The sequence below is a fragment of the Squalius cephalus genome, assembly GCF_949319135.1.
Source record: "Squalius cephalus genome assembly, chromosome: 18".
Lineage (NCBI taxonomy): Eukaryota > Metazoa > Chordata > Actinopteri > Cypriniformes > Leuciscidae > Squalius > Squalius cephalus.
The window spans coordinates 16,518,643-16,534,411 of NC_137139.1; the positions used below are offsets into that span (position 1 = coordinate 16,518,643).

The 15,769-nt window shown below is 35.9% G+C and overlaps 1 protein-coding gene across 1 annotated transcript in view; it reads left to right on the plus strand.

Moving 5' to 3' along the window:
- Nucleotides 1-15,769, plus strand: part of plagl2 (pleiomorphic adenoma gene-like 2) — a 41,257-nt gene that overhangs the window by 22,100 nt on the left and 3,388 nt on the right. Inside the window, exons 2-3 of the mRNA XM_079848908.1 lie at nt 14,615-14,759; nt 14,882-15,306. Of these exons, the coding sequence (XP_079705034.1) occupies nt 14,999-15,306 (308 nt within the window). The 5' untranslated portion in view covers nt 14,615-14,759; nt 14,882-14,998. The remainder of the gene's footprint in view (nt 1-14,614; nt 14,760-14,881; nt 15,307-15,769) is intronic.

Below are 15,769 nucleotides of genomic sequence, written 5' to 3' on the forward strand. Positions count from 1 at the left end.
GAATGTCATTTCTCTGAAGGTGAGATGCAGAATCTGATCACGTTTCAAAAGAAATGCGAGGAATGCGTTCTGCTTGGCGACCATTTTCAGAGCCTGTTTATGCAGGAATGTTATTTTTACAAGTTTCGCTCTCCCCTCCTCCTCGTCTCTCCTTGCACATCCTTCTACATGTAGACGGGAAAAGAGGGAGAGGTGGGATCTCTCCTGCAGCAAACGAAAAATGAGCTAACTTTAGAGTTGATTGACGGAAAGGCTGAGAGAGAGTGAGCTCTATTGTAAAGTGTCGCAGATATCTGTAAACAAAAGGGCCGTCGCGACAATGCCTGTTGTTTTAAGCGGCGCTGACGAAGCTTAGCTTAGAGATTGTTTGTTGCTGACCGTGTCTGAAAGAGAAAAAGAGAATGAAAGATAGAGTGCAGATTCTTGTCATTAAAATAAAATCTACACTTGTTTGAAACACCATTTGATTAAAGACTTCTAAATGGAAGTTCAGATGTTTCTGCGAGTGAGTAATTATGTTTTATAGTCAGCTTTAACTCATAAAAGTAAAAAGGACATTTTAGAGGTGATTAAAAGTTTGCACAAGTTTATGATTAAAGGTTTAAGCAGTGCAACAGTTTAGACATCAGGTTATTTTAAATACTTGGAGCGCCACGGTTCTAGTCAGTTGGTTTTAGACTTAAACTACAGTATAACTGTCTTACAATATAAAGACAAAGTGTAAGAAATATTGTGTGTGTGTATCTTGGAATATACATTACAGTTCCAAAGTTTGGGGTTGGTAAGATTATTTAATGTTTTTGAAGTTTTTAAAGTCTCTTATGCTCACCAAGGCTGCATTTATCTGATTAAAAATACAGAAAAAAACTGTGATAATGTGAAGTATTATTACAATTACAAATAGCCATTTTCGATTTTAATTCTATTGTAATTTATTCCTGTGATGGTAAAGCTGAATTTTTAGTATCATTACTCCAGTCTTCAGTGTCACATGATCCTTCAGAAATCATTCTAATATGCTGATTTGATGCTCAAGAAACATTTATTATTATTATTTTAATTTTGATAAAGTTTTGGGGGGAAAAAAAATCAGGATTTAGAACATTCAAAAGAACAGCAATTATTTGAAATAGAAATCTGAATTAAAATTTTATTTAAAAAATCGTACTGACCCCAAACTTTTAAATGGTAGTGTAAAAATAATTAGAAACAAACAAATAAACCAGTAAACGAACACATGTGTATTTATATATACTTATATACACACATGCACAAATTCATGGAGCTTGGGTGTTATTGAAGTGACGCCACTTCAAGGAATAACTGTGTATATGAAATATAATTAAAATAAACAAATAATTTCTTATTATTGTTTTTAAAAACCTTTTTGTGCCGCTTTTGTGGAAACCGTGATCCACTTTTTTCAGGATTCCTTGATTAAAAGCTCAAAATAACAGCAATTATTTGGAATAGAAATCTTTTGTTATATATTAAATGTCTTTACTATCAAGTGTGATCAATTTAATGTGTCCTTGCCGAATAAAATTATAGATTTATAAAAAAAATAAAAAAAAATACAGACCTCAAACTTTTGAACAGTAGTATAAAATAAAAAATTGTTATTTTTTTTTCACATTAAGCCACTAAAGATATATATATAATTTGGAACAAAATCATGATGGGTCTTTTTCACATTTTTTTACTGTAGCAATTTTTCTAAGAAATGGAGTCCTGCTCATCTCAAGCGTTTGTCTCAAAAATGCAAAGAAAAAAATGTCATAAGGACAAAAATGTAGTTGCAACAAGACAGCAGTTCTCAGCTGCATCTGTAAGTGTTTTGAGCAGTTTTATAAAGCACATGAGTAAGAACATTATACAGTATGAATAACAGAGTGAAAGAACAAAAGAGTAATTGAGAAATAAAACAGAGACATTAAAACGCTCTAACAGAGAGAAATGTTTGAGGGATGCGGTAGTAGGGAATGGGGAGAGAGAGGAAGAGAGCGAGAGAGAAAGAGAGTTGGCATGTTGCCGTCTGGCAGGATGCCTGATGTTCTGGAGCTCTGTGTCACCAGCAGGACTCCCTGCCAGAAGGGGTTTCCCCTGACTCAACTCTCTCTCTCTATCTCACACACACACACACACACACACACACACACCATTCACAGTCACATCAACATGAACCCACAATGTAAACCCCATATACACTAGAAGAGCTACATATAGAATCCGAAAAATCTTTAACCACTTCTCTCCACCAGTTCTGGGTAACTGATTATTATCTGGATTACAAGTAGCCTACTTCATTTTTGGAATATTGCATTTTAAAATACTCATAATCAGTTAAATTTTTATTGATTACATACTATGAACATACTATTATAATACATACTATTTTACTGTAAAAAAAATAAATAATATATTTATAATAATCATATAATACATGTTATAGTAAAATTATTAACATAATTATTATTAACAACAATTAATGTTATTCTCATTATTTTACAGAACAACAGTAAAATTAGAATGTGAAGCTATATTAGGAGGATTCTGCTAGTGAGTTTAAGGCAGTGTTTTGATTTTTTTTTTGTGATTGTGAAAAATGTCGCCATTGTAGGCAATTCATGCTACATCGAGAATTGCCATCATCTTTCAGGGAGAAAACTGAACAGTGTAATACGTTTTTTCACCTTTTCTATGTGTAAAAACACTAAGGGAAGCAGGTTGAGGAGGTGACGAGAAAACGCCGGATAGCAAATATCGCTGATTAAACCCACTTCCTATCACTCAATACAATAATCACATTGCTCAGTGTTTTTGAAAGTTTAGTATTTTGCTTCATTTAACATTACCTTTGCAAATATGACTCTAACTCGGCTTGTGAATTAACAGAACTTGGATGCATGTAGCCACTGCAATTTTGGTTGTCATCATGTGTTTAAATTAGGGCTGTCAAAAGATTAATCGTGATTAATCGCATCCAAAATGAAAGTTTGTTTTTAATAATATATGTGTGTGTACTGTGTATAAATAAATTTGTATATATAAATACACACACATGCATGTATATATTTAAAAAAATATGTTATTTATATATAAAAAAAATATATTTATATATAATATAAACTATATAAATATATATACAGTATATGTATGCAAATATTTCTTAAATATATACATGCATGTGTGTGTATTTATATATACAAAATAATTATACACAGTACACACACATATATTATGTAAACACAAACTTTTATTTTGGATTAATTATTCGCGATTAATCTTTTGACCGCCCTAGTTTAAATTAATCTAAAGCAGTGTCGTGTCTGTCTGCTGAATGTGACCCACAATCTCTGATTTATATCAACTCGGGTATCTGTATAAATGGTCACGTGACATGCAGGTAAATAAATAAAACCCTGATGTAGTGATGTAGTGTAATGTTTAATGCCCTTCATGTTTTAGAATACAAAAATGGATAGCCTATATTTTTATTATATGGAATCCACACGTACCAGATGTGGGCCAGATGTGGGCCGGATCTGGGCCGACACCATGTTGCTGTCTGGGTTCTTTCTCTTTGTATTTTTATATCAATATAGTACAAGATTGTCCTATTCAATACGATAACCGAGTTAGGCCAAAAGTAATCAAAAAGTAGTCCGAATACATTACCTAAAATGTGTAATTTGTGTAATAGATTTTTAACTACTTTTCATCATGTAATTTGCAATCTGTCTACTGACTACAATTTGTAGGTAATCTACCCAGCACTGATCTTCACCATGCTCTGCCTCTCTGTCCTAAGATCGCATCTACAACCTGCTTTTACATTTGGAACCCACAAATCCTCAGTGTCTCATCCCAGCTTGAAGTTGTGTTTTCAGCATTCACAAGGGGAATCCCTGAGGAAATCAGAAAGGCATCTGGCACTGATGCATTTTACTACACACATGCCTTTTCCTGTTATACAGCGCATGTAGCTTCTGATAGCCAGAATCAGACTTAAAGCAAAACACCCCTTAAAAGAAACATCGGCACGTTTGCTCTGTCATTGTTCAGCCGCAAATTAGATCAGGGAGGGAACCCGCTTTAATTGGCCTTTGTTTGTCAAGCCTGTTAATTTTCGTTTCCCTCCTTTTCTCGAGTGTCGTTAAGTGGGGTCCGTGTGTTGGCCAGATGTCTTCGTGCAACAAGTATATTGAGAGCTTTTTTCATCGTGAAGAAAGGATGAATGAATGAAAGAAAGGAGATGCAGATATAGCGCAGTTTACTCTGTGGAGTTTGTGCACTGAGGGGTCAAGGGTTATAAAATCAGTGGAACGGAAGCGTTTCTAGCTGACTCTGCAGATTGACATGGACATTTTTGAATGTGTTGTTTGTTCTGAGTTACAAAATGGATAGTTCCTCCAGTCATGCTAAAGTACACAAGCTATATGAATCTAAACCCTGCTTATACCTACTGTGTATATCACTGCTCTGCAGCCATGAGGCCAGTTATCAACCTTGTTTAACCCATTTTTGGGTCATGACCCACTAGTGTAGGACCTTTGTTCTAGAAGAAGGATGACCGTTTAATGGATTTTTCTTCATAAAATAACATTTGATGCATTTTTTTTTTTTTGACATTTTGAAAGCAATAAGGCACTCAAGACCATATTAAAGGGATAGTTCACCCAAAAATGAAAATTCTGTCATCATTTGCTCACCCTTGAATTTTCAAGTTGTTCCAAACCTGAATGAGATTCTTTCTTTTGCTGAACACAAAATAAGATATTTTGAAGAATATGGGTGTAACCAAATAATTGACGGGCCCCACTGACTTCCATAGTATTTTTCGTTGTTGTTCCATACTATGGAAGTCAATGGGGCCCATCAACTTTTTGGTTACCCATATTCTTCAAAAATATCTTCTTTTGTGTTTCACTAGTCATAGGCAAGGCAAGGCAAGTTTATTTATATAGCACATTTCATACACAATGGTAATTCAAAGTGCTTTACATACTATTAAAAATGATCAGAAGAAATAAGAATATACAAAACAGTTTAAAATAAAGAAACAAGAAAGAACTAAAAATAATTAAAACAGTTTAGAATAAAGAACAGTTTAAAATAAAGAAACGAGAAAGAACTAAAAATAATTAAAACAGTTTAGAATAAAGACTAAAATAAGACACAGTATAAACAGTCGGACAAACAGTGACACAGTGCTCATTCATTAAATGCAAAGTTAAACAGAAGTGTTTTGAGTCTGGTAGTCTCTAGTAGTCATACTAGATATCATTTTTTTCTATCATTTTCAGATTGGTTGAACTGTCCCTTTAAATATTTCAGCTCATTTGCAGTTGTGCCAGTATTTATAGATAGTATACTTTATAAACGTTGTTATATCTGTTAAGTCAGAAGACGTTCAGTGGATCGTTCTTGGATGGTGTGATGAATTGTTTATAGGCATGCCTACCTCAACAGAGCTTTATCTGTTTATTATTCTTAAAGCTGCATATGTGTCCACTTTAACCACAGGAACAGCACACGAAGGGAGAAAAAGTGAGCGAAAGTGAGATATCTTTGCCATGTGTTTTTGCTGGCTTCATAGATGGAGCTGTTGTGGTATCTTTGGTGTTTGCTAGTTAGTCATGTGCAAATGAAACTATTGTTATTTTTGAGCTTTTCTTTTTAGTTGCAAGCAGCTTAAACTACCATTCAAAAGTTTGGGGTCAGCAAGATTTTTTTTGAGAAAGTCATACTTTTATTAAGCAGGATGCATTAAATTGATCAAAAGTAACAGTAAAGACATTAACAATAATACTAAAATGTATTACGGTTTCCACGTAAATATTAAGCAGCACATCGTTTTCAACATTGATAATAATCAAAAAATGTGTCTTGAGCAGCAAATCATCATATTACTCAATTACTCACCCTTATTTTGTTCCAACCCCGTAAGACTTTCATTCATCTTCAGAACACAAATGAAGATATTTTTGTTGAAATCTGAGAGCTGGCTCACTCCTTCATAGGCTTCTAGGCAATTTCATTCTGCCGGCCCAGAAAAGTTAGTAAAACATTGTTAAAATAGTCCAACAGTGGCTCAACCTTAAGTTTATCAAGCGACGAGAGTACTTTTTGCACGTAATTTACTTTTGTGTTCTGAAGATGAACGAAACTCATGGAGCAACATGAGAGGGAGTAATTACTGACAGAATTTTCATTTTTGGCTGAACTAAGCCTTTAAAGGGATAGTTAACCTAGAAATGAATATGCATATTGTAAATGCATATCGAGAGCTTTGTTTATCAGTGATTTTAAGGACTTAAATTTCCTCACCTGAAACTATCGTAAAACTGCAAAGACTTGGAGCACGTGTTGTATGGACCATTTTTATTTATTGTTTTGCTGGTCATTCACAAGAATTTCACAGTACACTTTACCACTTCCCTTTTGCGATTAGTGAAGAATGAAATGCATCAATCAAATCAGTTATAATGAGACAAACACAAGGCAGATGAGCTGAGCTGGCCTGCTGTAACGGTCAACCGCAGCGGGGCTAAGTTTAGCTGCGTTTCCCTGTGTTTGTGCCCAGGCTGGTGGATGTGTTTAATGTGGAGGGGGGCGGAGACGGTGCAGATTGTGGCCACATCCCGTGCTGGTAGCCAGGGCCAGTGCAGTGTAACTGTTGAGGGTTTGGCAGGGCTTTACCTCTGTGTCAGTAGGGTGGAAGAGAAGCAGCTTTCCGCTCTTCACGATCCCACTAAGATCTCTGTACAGTCCAAACGGACACTGTTAGAGGAAGTGAAACCTGTCCGTCACAGAGAACGCCACAGGACCCGTGCGTGCGGGTGGGGGGGTAAAAGGAGCGTGACCAGAATGTCGAACAGCTACAAGTGTTAAAAAAGTGCACTTGAAAAATAGGCTGGTGTTGATTTGTAACTACAATTCCGTAATGACTAGGACAAAGTGCACATTGTGGTTTTTTTCAACCGGCTCTCAGGTTAAAAGTTGTCTTTGTTTGTGTTTAAGCCCCTGAACGTGAAGATAACACACACACAGACACACACACACACACGCACTTTCTGTCCCCCGCAGGTCTCATATCTGGCATCTCCTGTTGCAGTTGCTCCCCCTTCCTCTGCCTGTCATCCCTTGTCAATGTGGTCAGTAAAGCATGACTAGCCATCCTCCCCTCTGGAGTCTGTGTGACTATCACTGACCTAGAGCTCCTCCCTCCCGTCCCTTAGTCCCCCTCTCTCTCTTTCTCTTCTTCCTCTTTCCTTCCTCTCTGAAATGCTTTTCTCTCACTCGCTCTCTGTGCCATCTGTTGCTTTGCTTAACTACCACACTCTCGTAATCTCACTCGTCTCTCTCTCTCTCGAGCGCGGCTGTTGTCACTTTAGCTCAGTATGGTGAACTCAAGGGCTATTTTTGGTAACTGAACTTCTTTTTTTCCGGAACACGTTGAGAGTCGTGTGCCTCTGCGTTAATAAAACCCTCAGAGGCGTGAGACACGGCCTTGGGTACGCACAGCCCTGTCTGTGCATCTGCTGTTTCATAAATAAAAAAAGTCTCACTTTCACTTTAATCAGTGTTTTTATGGGTTTAATGTCTTATTTACCTTATATTTTCTAATTTACCAAAGGAGTTTGAGTAGTAAAGTGTGAATATAGACTTAAAGTGAGTATATTTGATTCACAAGTGAAAATGACATGGTCAAAATAAAATATGTTGTGATGCAAGTGAATAAATAGGTTTTGCACTTCGATTTCGAGGTCAGGACAGGTGAAGTTTGCTCATGTTTGCAGATCAAATCAAATCATCTTTCTTGTTTGTTAGTCCCTCCCACCTGGTGGAAGTTCACCAGAAGTGCACTCACTGACCTTTTGATGGACTCTCTGATTGGGTAGATTTTTTTGCTAACATTTGCATTTTTAAAAGTTACTCCATGACAGGAGTAGGCAGTCCTAATTTCAGATGAAATCATCTTTGTGAGTAGCTTCATAAACGATCAAGAAAAGGCTATTCAGTTCATTCTCTATGTAAATATTTTAAACATTTTCCATGGAAATGAGATATTTATGGTTTTATTTATGCACTCTTAATATTTTGTCTGTCTTCCAGTAATAAAGAGTATATGCTGAAGTCTATCTGTGAATCTAAATAAAATATTTGTAATATTGCACCGGCTGTCATACTTAGAGTAGACTTAATATCTCTTAGGTAAACAAAATAAAGATAAAACTGTTATAGAACAAATAAATCTGACAACTTTCTTCGTCTAAACATCTCAGTGATGTGAATATAGCTGTGAGAAAACACTGTTGCATGTGGCCAGATTCTATTCTTTATAATATTGATACTTATAATAGATCAAGTAATATTTTGCTCTAAAGTTTAGGTTTTTGAAATACCAACTTAGTACTCTGTACACTGTACTTTATCACATTATAACTCATAATTATATATATAAGTTTTGGAAAGAAACCTATTATTAACATGGATTTGACTTGTCAGAAGGAGGATTAACTGACACAAATGTATATAGACAACAATATTTAGACAGACTATATGTTTTTTCTGCAGCAATGGTGACTGGACAACAGCATTATGGAATTCACATTCCAAAACAATGCTCAATTTTCAGCTTTACATTTAGCTTTGGAATATACTGGAAACTCATACCAAAATAATTTTATGATTTTCACAGACTCCAAATCATGTCTTCAAGCAATGGAAGCTTTAAAAACTGATCGTCTTTTGGTGGACTGCATGTTAACTAAAGCAGACCACTTAAATAATCATTTTTTTAGTATTGTCTTTTGCTGGGTTCTGGGTCATCTTGGGTATCAGGAAATGAATGAGCTGCAAAGAAGGCTATTCATCTGGAACGAGAAGAATGTCAAATTCCTACTGTCAATCATTATATTAAACAAGTGGCAAGAAGAATGGGATATATATACACAAACAACAAATTGCATAATTTCCATTAAAAAAAAATCCCTAACAGACTTTTAATCTCCTTTAAAGCAAGATTTGATCAAGTGGTGTTCACTAGATATAGTTTGACCAACTCTCTGTATGTTCTGCAAGACCCATCTTTCCATTAAACATATTTTATTGGACTGCTCCACTTTTAATGCAAGTAGACACTTGTTTAGTGAGATTTCACCAGAAAAGGTTTTAGAACTTTTATCAAATGTTAATATAAAACCTCTTGCTGTTGTTTTGTTTTTATTGTAGTCAACTCTTGTATTTTTGTAACTCCGTTTTTGCCATTAAGATAGCCTCAGATGGTGACATGGCATTGAAAAGCTATACTACTCTACTACTACTGCTTATTTTTTGGGAAGAAATCTGTGAAATTCTGTCAAATCAAGTTAAACATGGTAAAATTAGTTAAAGTCCCCCTGTAGTCAATAAATTATCCCTTAAAACTCATATTTGATCACCAAAATGACAAACTTTTTTTTCTTGAAAAAAATTCTTCATGCCTTAAAATAGCTTGAATGTAATTCTACACCATTGCCTCATTAAGTATACGCGTTCCTATGAATATGAGAATTAGCCCCGCCTCCACTCACTCACACCAGCTCAGAGATCCACTGGTTGACGATCACATGTTGACGTGATTGGTTACAAGGTAGTTTGTGACATCAGAAACACCAGCGATTTCAAACCACGTTTTTGAGACTGTCTTTGCAGGTTTAAGGAGAAAATACTCAGCAATGGTGTTGACTTATGAATTTGCGCATGGTTTGTCTCAAAGCATATTAAAAACACCACATAGACATATAAACAACATTAAAAGCTTGATTTTCACTAATATTATTATATTATTATATGTTAATATTAATATTAACGCAGATCCTGAAGCTCTTGCCTTCTTTTTCTAGTGATATTCCTCTGACCTTTTCTCTTTTGTAATGTCTCTCAGCCATCTCTCTTTCTTCAGTCTTTCTTAAAATCTCCCATTTGCTCTCTCTCTCTTCCCCCATCATGCGTGTTGTGCTGCTCGGTCCAATCCACTTTCAACAGCGTTTCTCAGAAATCGCTTATTGCACCTTTTAAATGAAGTGCTACATTGATAGTTGAAAATAATAGAGTAAAATATTGAATAAACAAACATGAAGGGGAGGTGGATGTACCTTGATCTAGTCAATTCTGTGTAAATCGGTGCAGATTTCACTGTAATTGATCAGAATCTGGCACTCTGCCTGTGACCTTGAATTAGCTGTTCTCTCACTCTCTGCCTTTGGGCAGAACGGGTTAAACCTGCACACAGGAGGCAGCATGGTGTACACGGTGACCTCTGACCCCCGGGCCAGAGGAATGCGAAAACCCTTTAATCTCAAAACAAAACCTCAGACACACTCACGCAGCCAATATGGATGGCCAGTTTCCCCCCTCTGTGGCAGCATTCAGTGAGCGTGCGTTTGTGTGGCCTACAGAAGGATGGTCATATATAAACCTGCCCACCCCCACTGACCCATGTGTCAAACCTCAATAAAATACTCAAAGGCTGTTTAAAGTATCTGGATACACTGATATGAAATCGTTGCAAATTTACATTTAGGAGCAAGTAAAAATATTGGTCACTTTAATGGGTATAAGGTTTGAATCCTGTTGTTGGGAATGGATTGGATGTGGTGTCAGAATGCCTGTATGTTTGTGTGTAAATGTGCTATGTGACGGATAGGATGCATGTGGAATGTTTGCGGTGGAGAAGCTGAAGCCTCACAATGGCGCAGGGCTCCCTGGAGCAAGTGAATGGAGCGGTGTCACCCCCCTGCACCCGTCCCGCTGTGTGACGACTGCTGCAGCGCCACACAGCTGTCACTTCCTCTTATACACATACATATGGAGAAACGTACTCCTTTAAAGTCAACATCAATTGTCATCTGCAGCTCTTTACTTCTATAGTGACATTTCGAAATAAAACAAGATATTCAATGAGGGGAAAAAAGACTTGATTTTATCAGCTGGGATTTGATACATGCCAGAATGAACAGAAGACTTTTTTTGTCTTTGGAATAACTTACATTGATGGACCAATCATGATAAGGAGAGTGTATTGCCTTCTTGTTGACTTTAAGGGGCAGTCATGCATTCATATACCATTACAAAGTTTGGGGTAGGTCGATTTTTTAAAATGTTTTTGAAAGAAGACTCTTATGTTCTCCAATACTGCATTTATTTCATCAAAAATAAATTCAAAACTATAATAAAAATACAATTAAAAACAGTTTTCTGTTTTAGTATTTTAAAACGTATTGTATTCTTGTGATGCAAAGCTGAATTTTCAGCATTATCTGATTTGCTGCTCAAGAAACATTTCTTATCAATGTCAACTTTTTGTAACATCATTCTGAATAAAAGTATTTATTTCTTTCAAAAAAAAAGTTATACCAACCCTAAACTTTTGAATGGTGTAAAAATATGAATTGGCTATTAAACGTATATAACAAAGAAATAGTCAGTAGTTGATTGTTTGGTTATGAAGTCTGTTGTAAAAATTGTGTTTGTAAATGTTTACATTTTAGGCTCATGTGACTCTGCATTAATAAATGTGTGGTCAGCAGGAGACAGGTGGATTTTGAACTCTAACCAAAAGGGTAATTGACTAGAGGTTTATGCTTGTGAGAGATATTAGTGAAGAATACTCCACACGTGCAAAATACTGATTAATACTTAATACAAAAGTAATGCATCCATCAGGAAAGGGACCATATTTGAAATGCTCAATACTCAATACTAAAGAAAAGTAATGTAACAATTGTGACCCTGGACCACAAAACCAGTCTTATGGGTAATTTTTTTTAAATTGAGATTTATACATCAACTGAAAGCTGAATACATAATCTTACCATTGATGTATGGTTTGTTAGGATAGGACAATATTTGGCCGAGATACAACTATTTGAAAATCTGGAATCTGAGGGTACAGAAAAATCTAAATATTGAGAAAATCGCCTTTAAAGTTGTCCATTTCTATTGGCGATAGTGCTGCATCCATTAACAAAAATAAATGTTTTATATATTTAAGGTGGGAAATTTACAAAATATCTTCATGGAACATGATCTTTTCTTAATATCCTAATGATTTTTGGCATAAAAGACAAATCTATAATTTTTACCCATACAATGTTTTGTTGGCTATTGCCACAAATATACCCGTGTAACATAAGACTGGTTTTGTGATCCAGGGTCACAATTAGTAAAATATTAGTGGTGTGACATAAGCGCTCACTGCTAAAGCAAAGGAGGTACATGAATGAATGATTGATATGCCAGTAGCATTAGAAGGGGTGGTTCTGTGGTGGGTTTCCTGCTGTATGAGTTTGGCTTTATTTAATAGATAACTTTCATTATCATACCTGTCATAAAAACAGTGTGCATTGATCTATGTGATCGTATTTCATTGATGAGAGAATACAAAATTACAAAAATAAACTGTATGTTGATGTCACATGATTTTGAGCATACAGACTTGCCTTGATTCTCAGTTTTATTAGTTCAGAGAGTTCAGAGAGTCTCATAGCAGAGTTTGGGGATTTCCCTTATGTAATAAGAGAGTGATGGTGAATGATCTTGGTTGTTAACACAGATGTTGCAGTCCTTGCAATTCATTACTATAATTGGTTTTGAATGGAAAGTGTCAAATGAACCGAACTCTTGACGTCATTTGAACCTGGGTGTGCAACAAGAGTGCTAGTGTGAAAGCACCCTAAAAAGCCAGAAGTCTAGCAATCAACAAGATTATCCTGACATTTAGTATTTTCTCTAATACATCTAATTTATTGCCTGTCTGTAATTTGTACATGGATTTTGTTTTGTTTTAACATGACAATTTCAAGTTAAATTTTATTTATTATAGGCTTACCTTTAATGGAAAGTGTCAATCGTAGGTCTTGTTACTGGTCAACATTGCTCTTACACGGTTTTAATAATCTTTTTGCAATCATTAGTTCATTAGTGGTGGTGTGTGTTGTGACATTTATTTTTATAAGTACAGGTATAATGGTCATAAAAATACCATGCATAATAATTATAAAAGTTAAAAACATGTTTTTTATATAGTTTGAAGTGTAGCATGTCACACCACTGAACATCATCTTGCCAAAAGTACTTAAAGGAGAACTCCTTTATTACATTTTTTTTGTAAATTTGGAGTGCTGTCAGTACAGAGAACAACGACAAAAATCGGTGTTGCCTACACCGTGTTATCCTCTTTTTAAAATTTGCACCCTGTTGACTTCAATGGGGCAAGTTTTAAACCTGCTTTTAGCCTCTTAACATCCTTGATGTGTCATTACAAGTGCACAGGTCATGTGAGTGATTCCTTCAGAAAGAACACGGGTGAATCTGACTGCAGTAGATGTGAAAGATATGAATAAAAGTGATGTTAATTCAGCCAGTGCACATACCTGTATTTACATCCTGTTTTCGGTCGAAGTCCAAAGTAGTACATGGCTGGGCACTTGTAATGACACATCAAGGATGTTAAGAGGCTAAAAGCAGGTTTAAAACTTGCCCCATTGAAGTCAACAGGGTGCAAATTTTAAAAAGAGGATAACACGGTGTAGGCAACACCGATTTTTGTCGTTGTTCTCTGTACTGACAGCACTCCAAATTTACAAAAAAATGAGCTCAATGTTAAAAATGACCGGAGTTCTCCTTTAATGTACTTCATTGTACACCTGTAAGAAAAACTTTCATGATTTATCACAACATTTTTTTTTTGTCAGATCAACTTGGATAATTTATGTGGTTCAGATAACATCACATTTTGAGTTTCTGTTGATTAAACTAATCTCCTTCATTGTATTAACTCAAACTTTTTATTTCAATGAACTCAAAATTATAAGGCAACCATGGTTACTTACTTTTTTAAGTTAAACCAACAGTACTTTTTACAGTGCAATAGATAATGTCAATAAAGTAGAGATGATGATGATTTTAAAATCGTTTTTTTTACCAAGGGGTAATATCTTGTGATTTAATTTATTTGCCATTCCTAGAGGTAGATTTGTGTGCTTTAGGATTACATGAGCCTTACACTGGAGTACATGTACACACATGCATGACGGAACATGCAAAGACACACAGACACCTCGATTGTTAATGCGGTATAGCAAGGCAAGAATTGCCAACTTTGTTACTACCCAGTTTATTAATTGTTCTGTACATTACTGCCCTCTAGCTAGCATAGTGAAACAAGTAAAAATGTTTAGAACAGTTACAGTATGCCCACAGGCTGTTGTACATTTCACCTTCATGTTGATGTAAGGAACCCATAAATAATGATTTATTGTTCAGTTTAGAAATTATATTAGTGCCAGTGTTTCAAATATAATTGGTCATTTTAAGGTAACACTTTAAAATAAGATTGTATACATTTAACGTTAGTCTATGAATTAAAGTATTTATCGATCTTGATAATGTTAACATTATTATTATTTGATTTATATTGTTTGTCAGCTCATAATGCATGTAATGGTAAAATATACAACTTTTAATTAAAAAATTAAACATGTTAGAAATAAACATTAACCAAGTTTAATAAATATTTGAAAACAAACACTAATCAACATATATCTTCTTTCTTATTTTATGATAGGGTGAAGATGATGATGAGCACTATTGTCACCTACTTGTCCCCAGTCATGGCAGGTGGGACTGGATGAGGGTGTGAAGGTACACGAAAAAGACTGGAAAAGCACTTACAATTCTTTTGGGAGACAAGTTTTCAGCACATAAAAAGGGTAAGCTGTCTCCTTGCATGTAAGAAATATCATAAATTGACATGCTTAAAACAAAAGAAAAAATCTGCTTCACCTTTTCGTGTTTGTTTATTTATTTTTGTTTTTGGTCACATATTGTACAGGTAGCAGACAATTTAAGAGCCTGCATCCCTGAAAATACCACCGCAATATCAAACTAGAGCCTGGAAGGCAGGGCAGCCACGGCCGAGTTTCAATGGCAACGGCACCCTAGGGCTGCCATGGCAGCAGCTGCCGCCGATGCCCCGAACCACATTGCCACACTGACGCTGGAGGACGAAGATCGACGAGGCGCCACCAAAGTGTTTGGAGGTCCCGCTGCAGGGAGGACGGAAAGAGAGACCGAGAGCGAGAGAGAGAGGGAGAGGGAAGGGAGAGGCAGTGGGAACGAGTGTTTGGTGTGCGGTGCCCTCTTCAGCTCACAGGATAAGCTCCGGCTTCACGCGTTCTGTCACGCAGGAGAGAAACCTTTCCACTGTTCCCAGCCCCATTGTCCTAAGGCTTTCAGCTCCAAATATAAGCTCTTTAGGTAGGTGTTACTTGCATATAAAGGCCCGATATATTTCAAGCGTAATTGTAGAACGAACAGATGTGACGTCATTTTGAACTAATTCTTTCTAAAACAATTTGTTTCAATGGTTTGAAATAGCTCGCCAGCATCAACTTTCTGGAAGACTTTGCGCCGACTGTTAAAAACAGCCACTGGTCTGTGATGATTATATAATTTTCCAAGGTTGAGGTCAGACATAAATGAGATGAAAAAGAACTTTGTAAATTAGGGCCTTAGGGCCTTGTCTGATTATTGAGAGATAGATACGTGGGTCTGTGGCTCTACCATTGGAGAAAGTGTAACTTCCAACGACCTTGATAACCAATCACATTACAGTGTTGAATTCCATTGAATTCCTGTCAGATTTGTACAACAGTCAATCATTGTTTGCGGAACCATAGAAATGAATGAAAAGTGCCGTCGCAAAATTGTCTTTGACTTC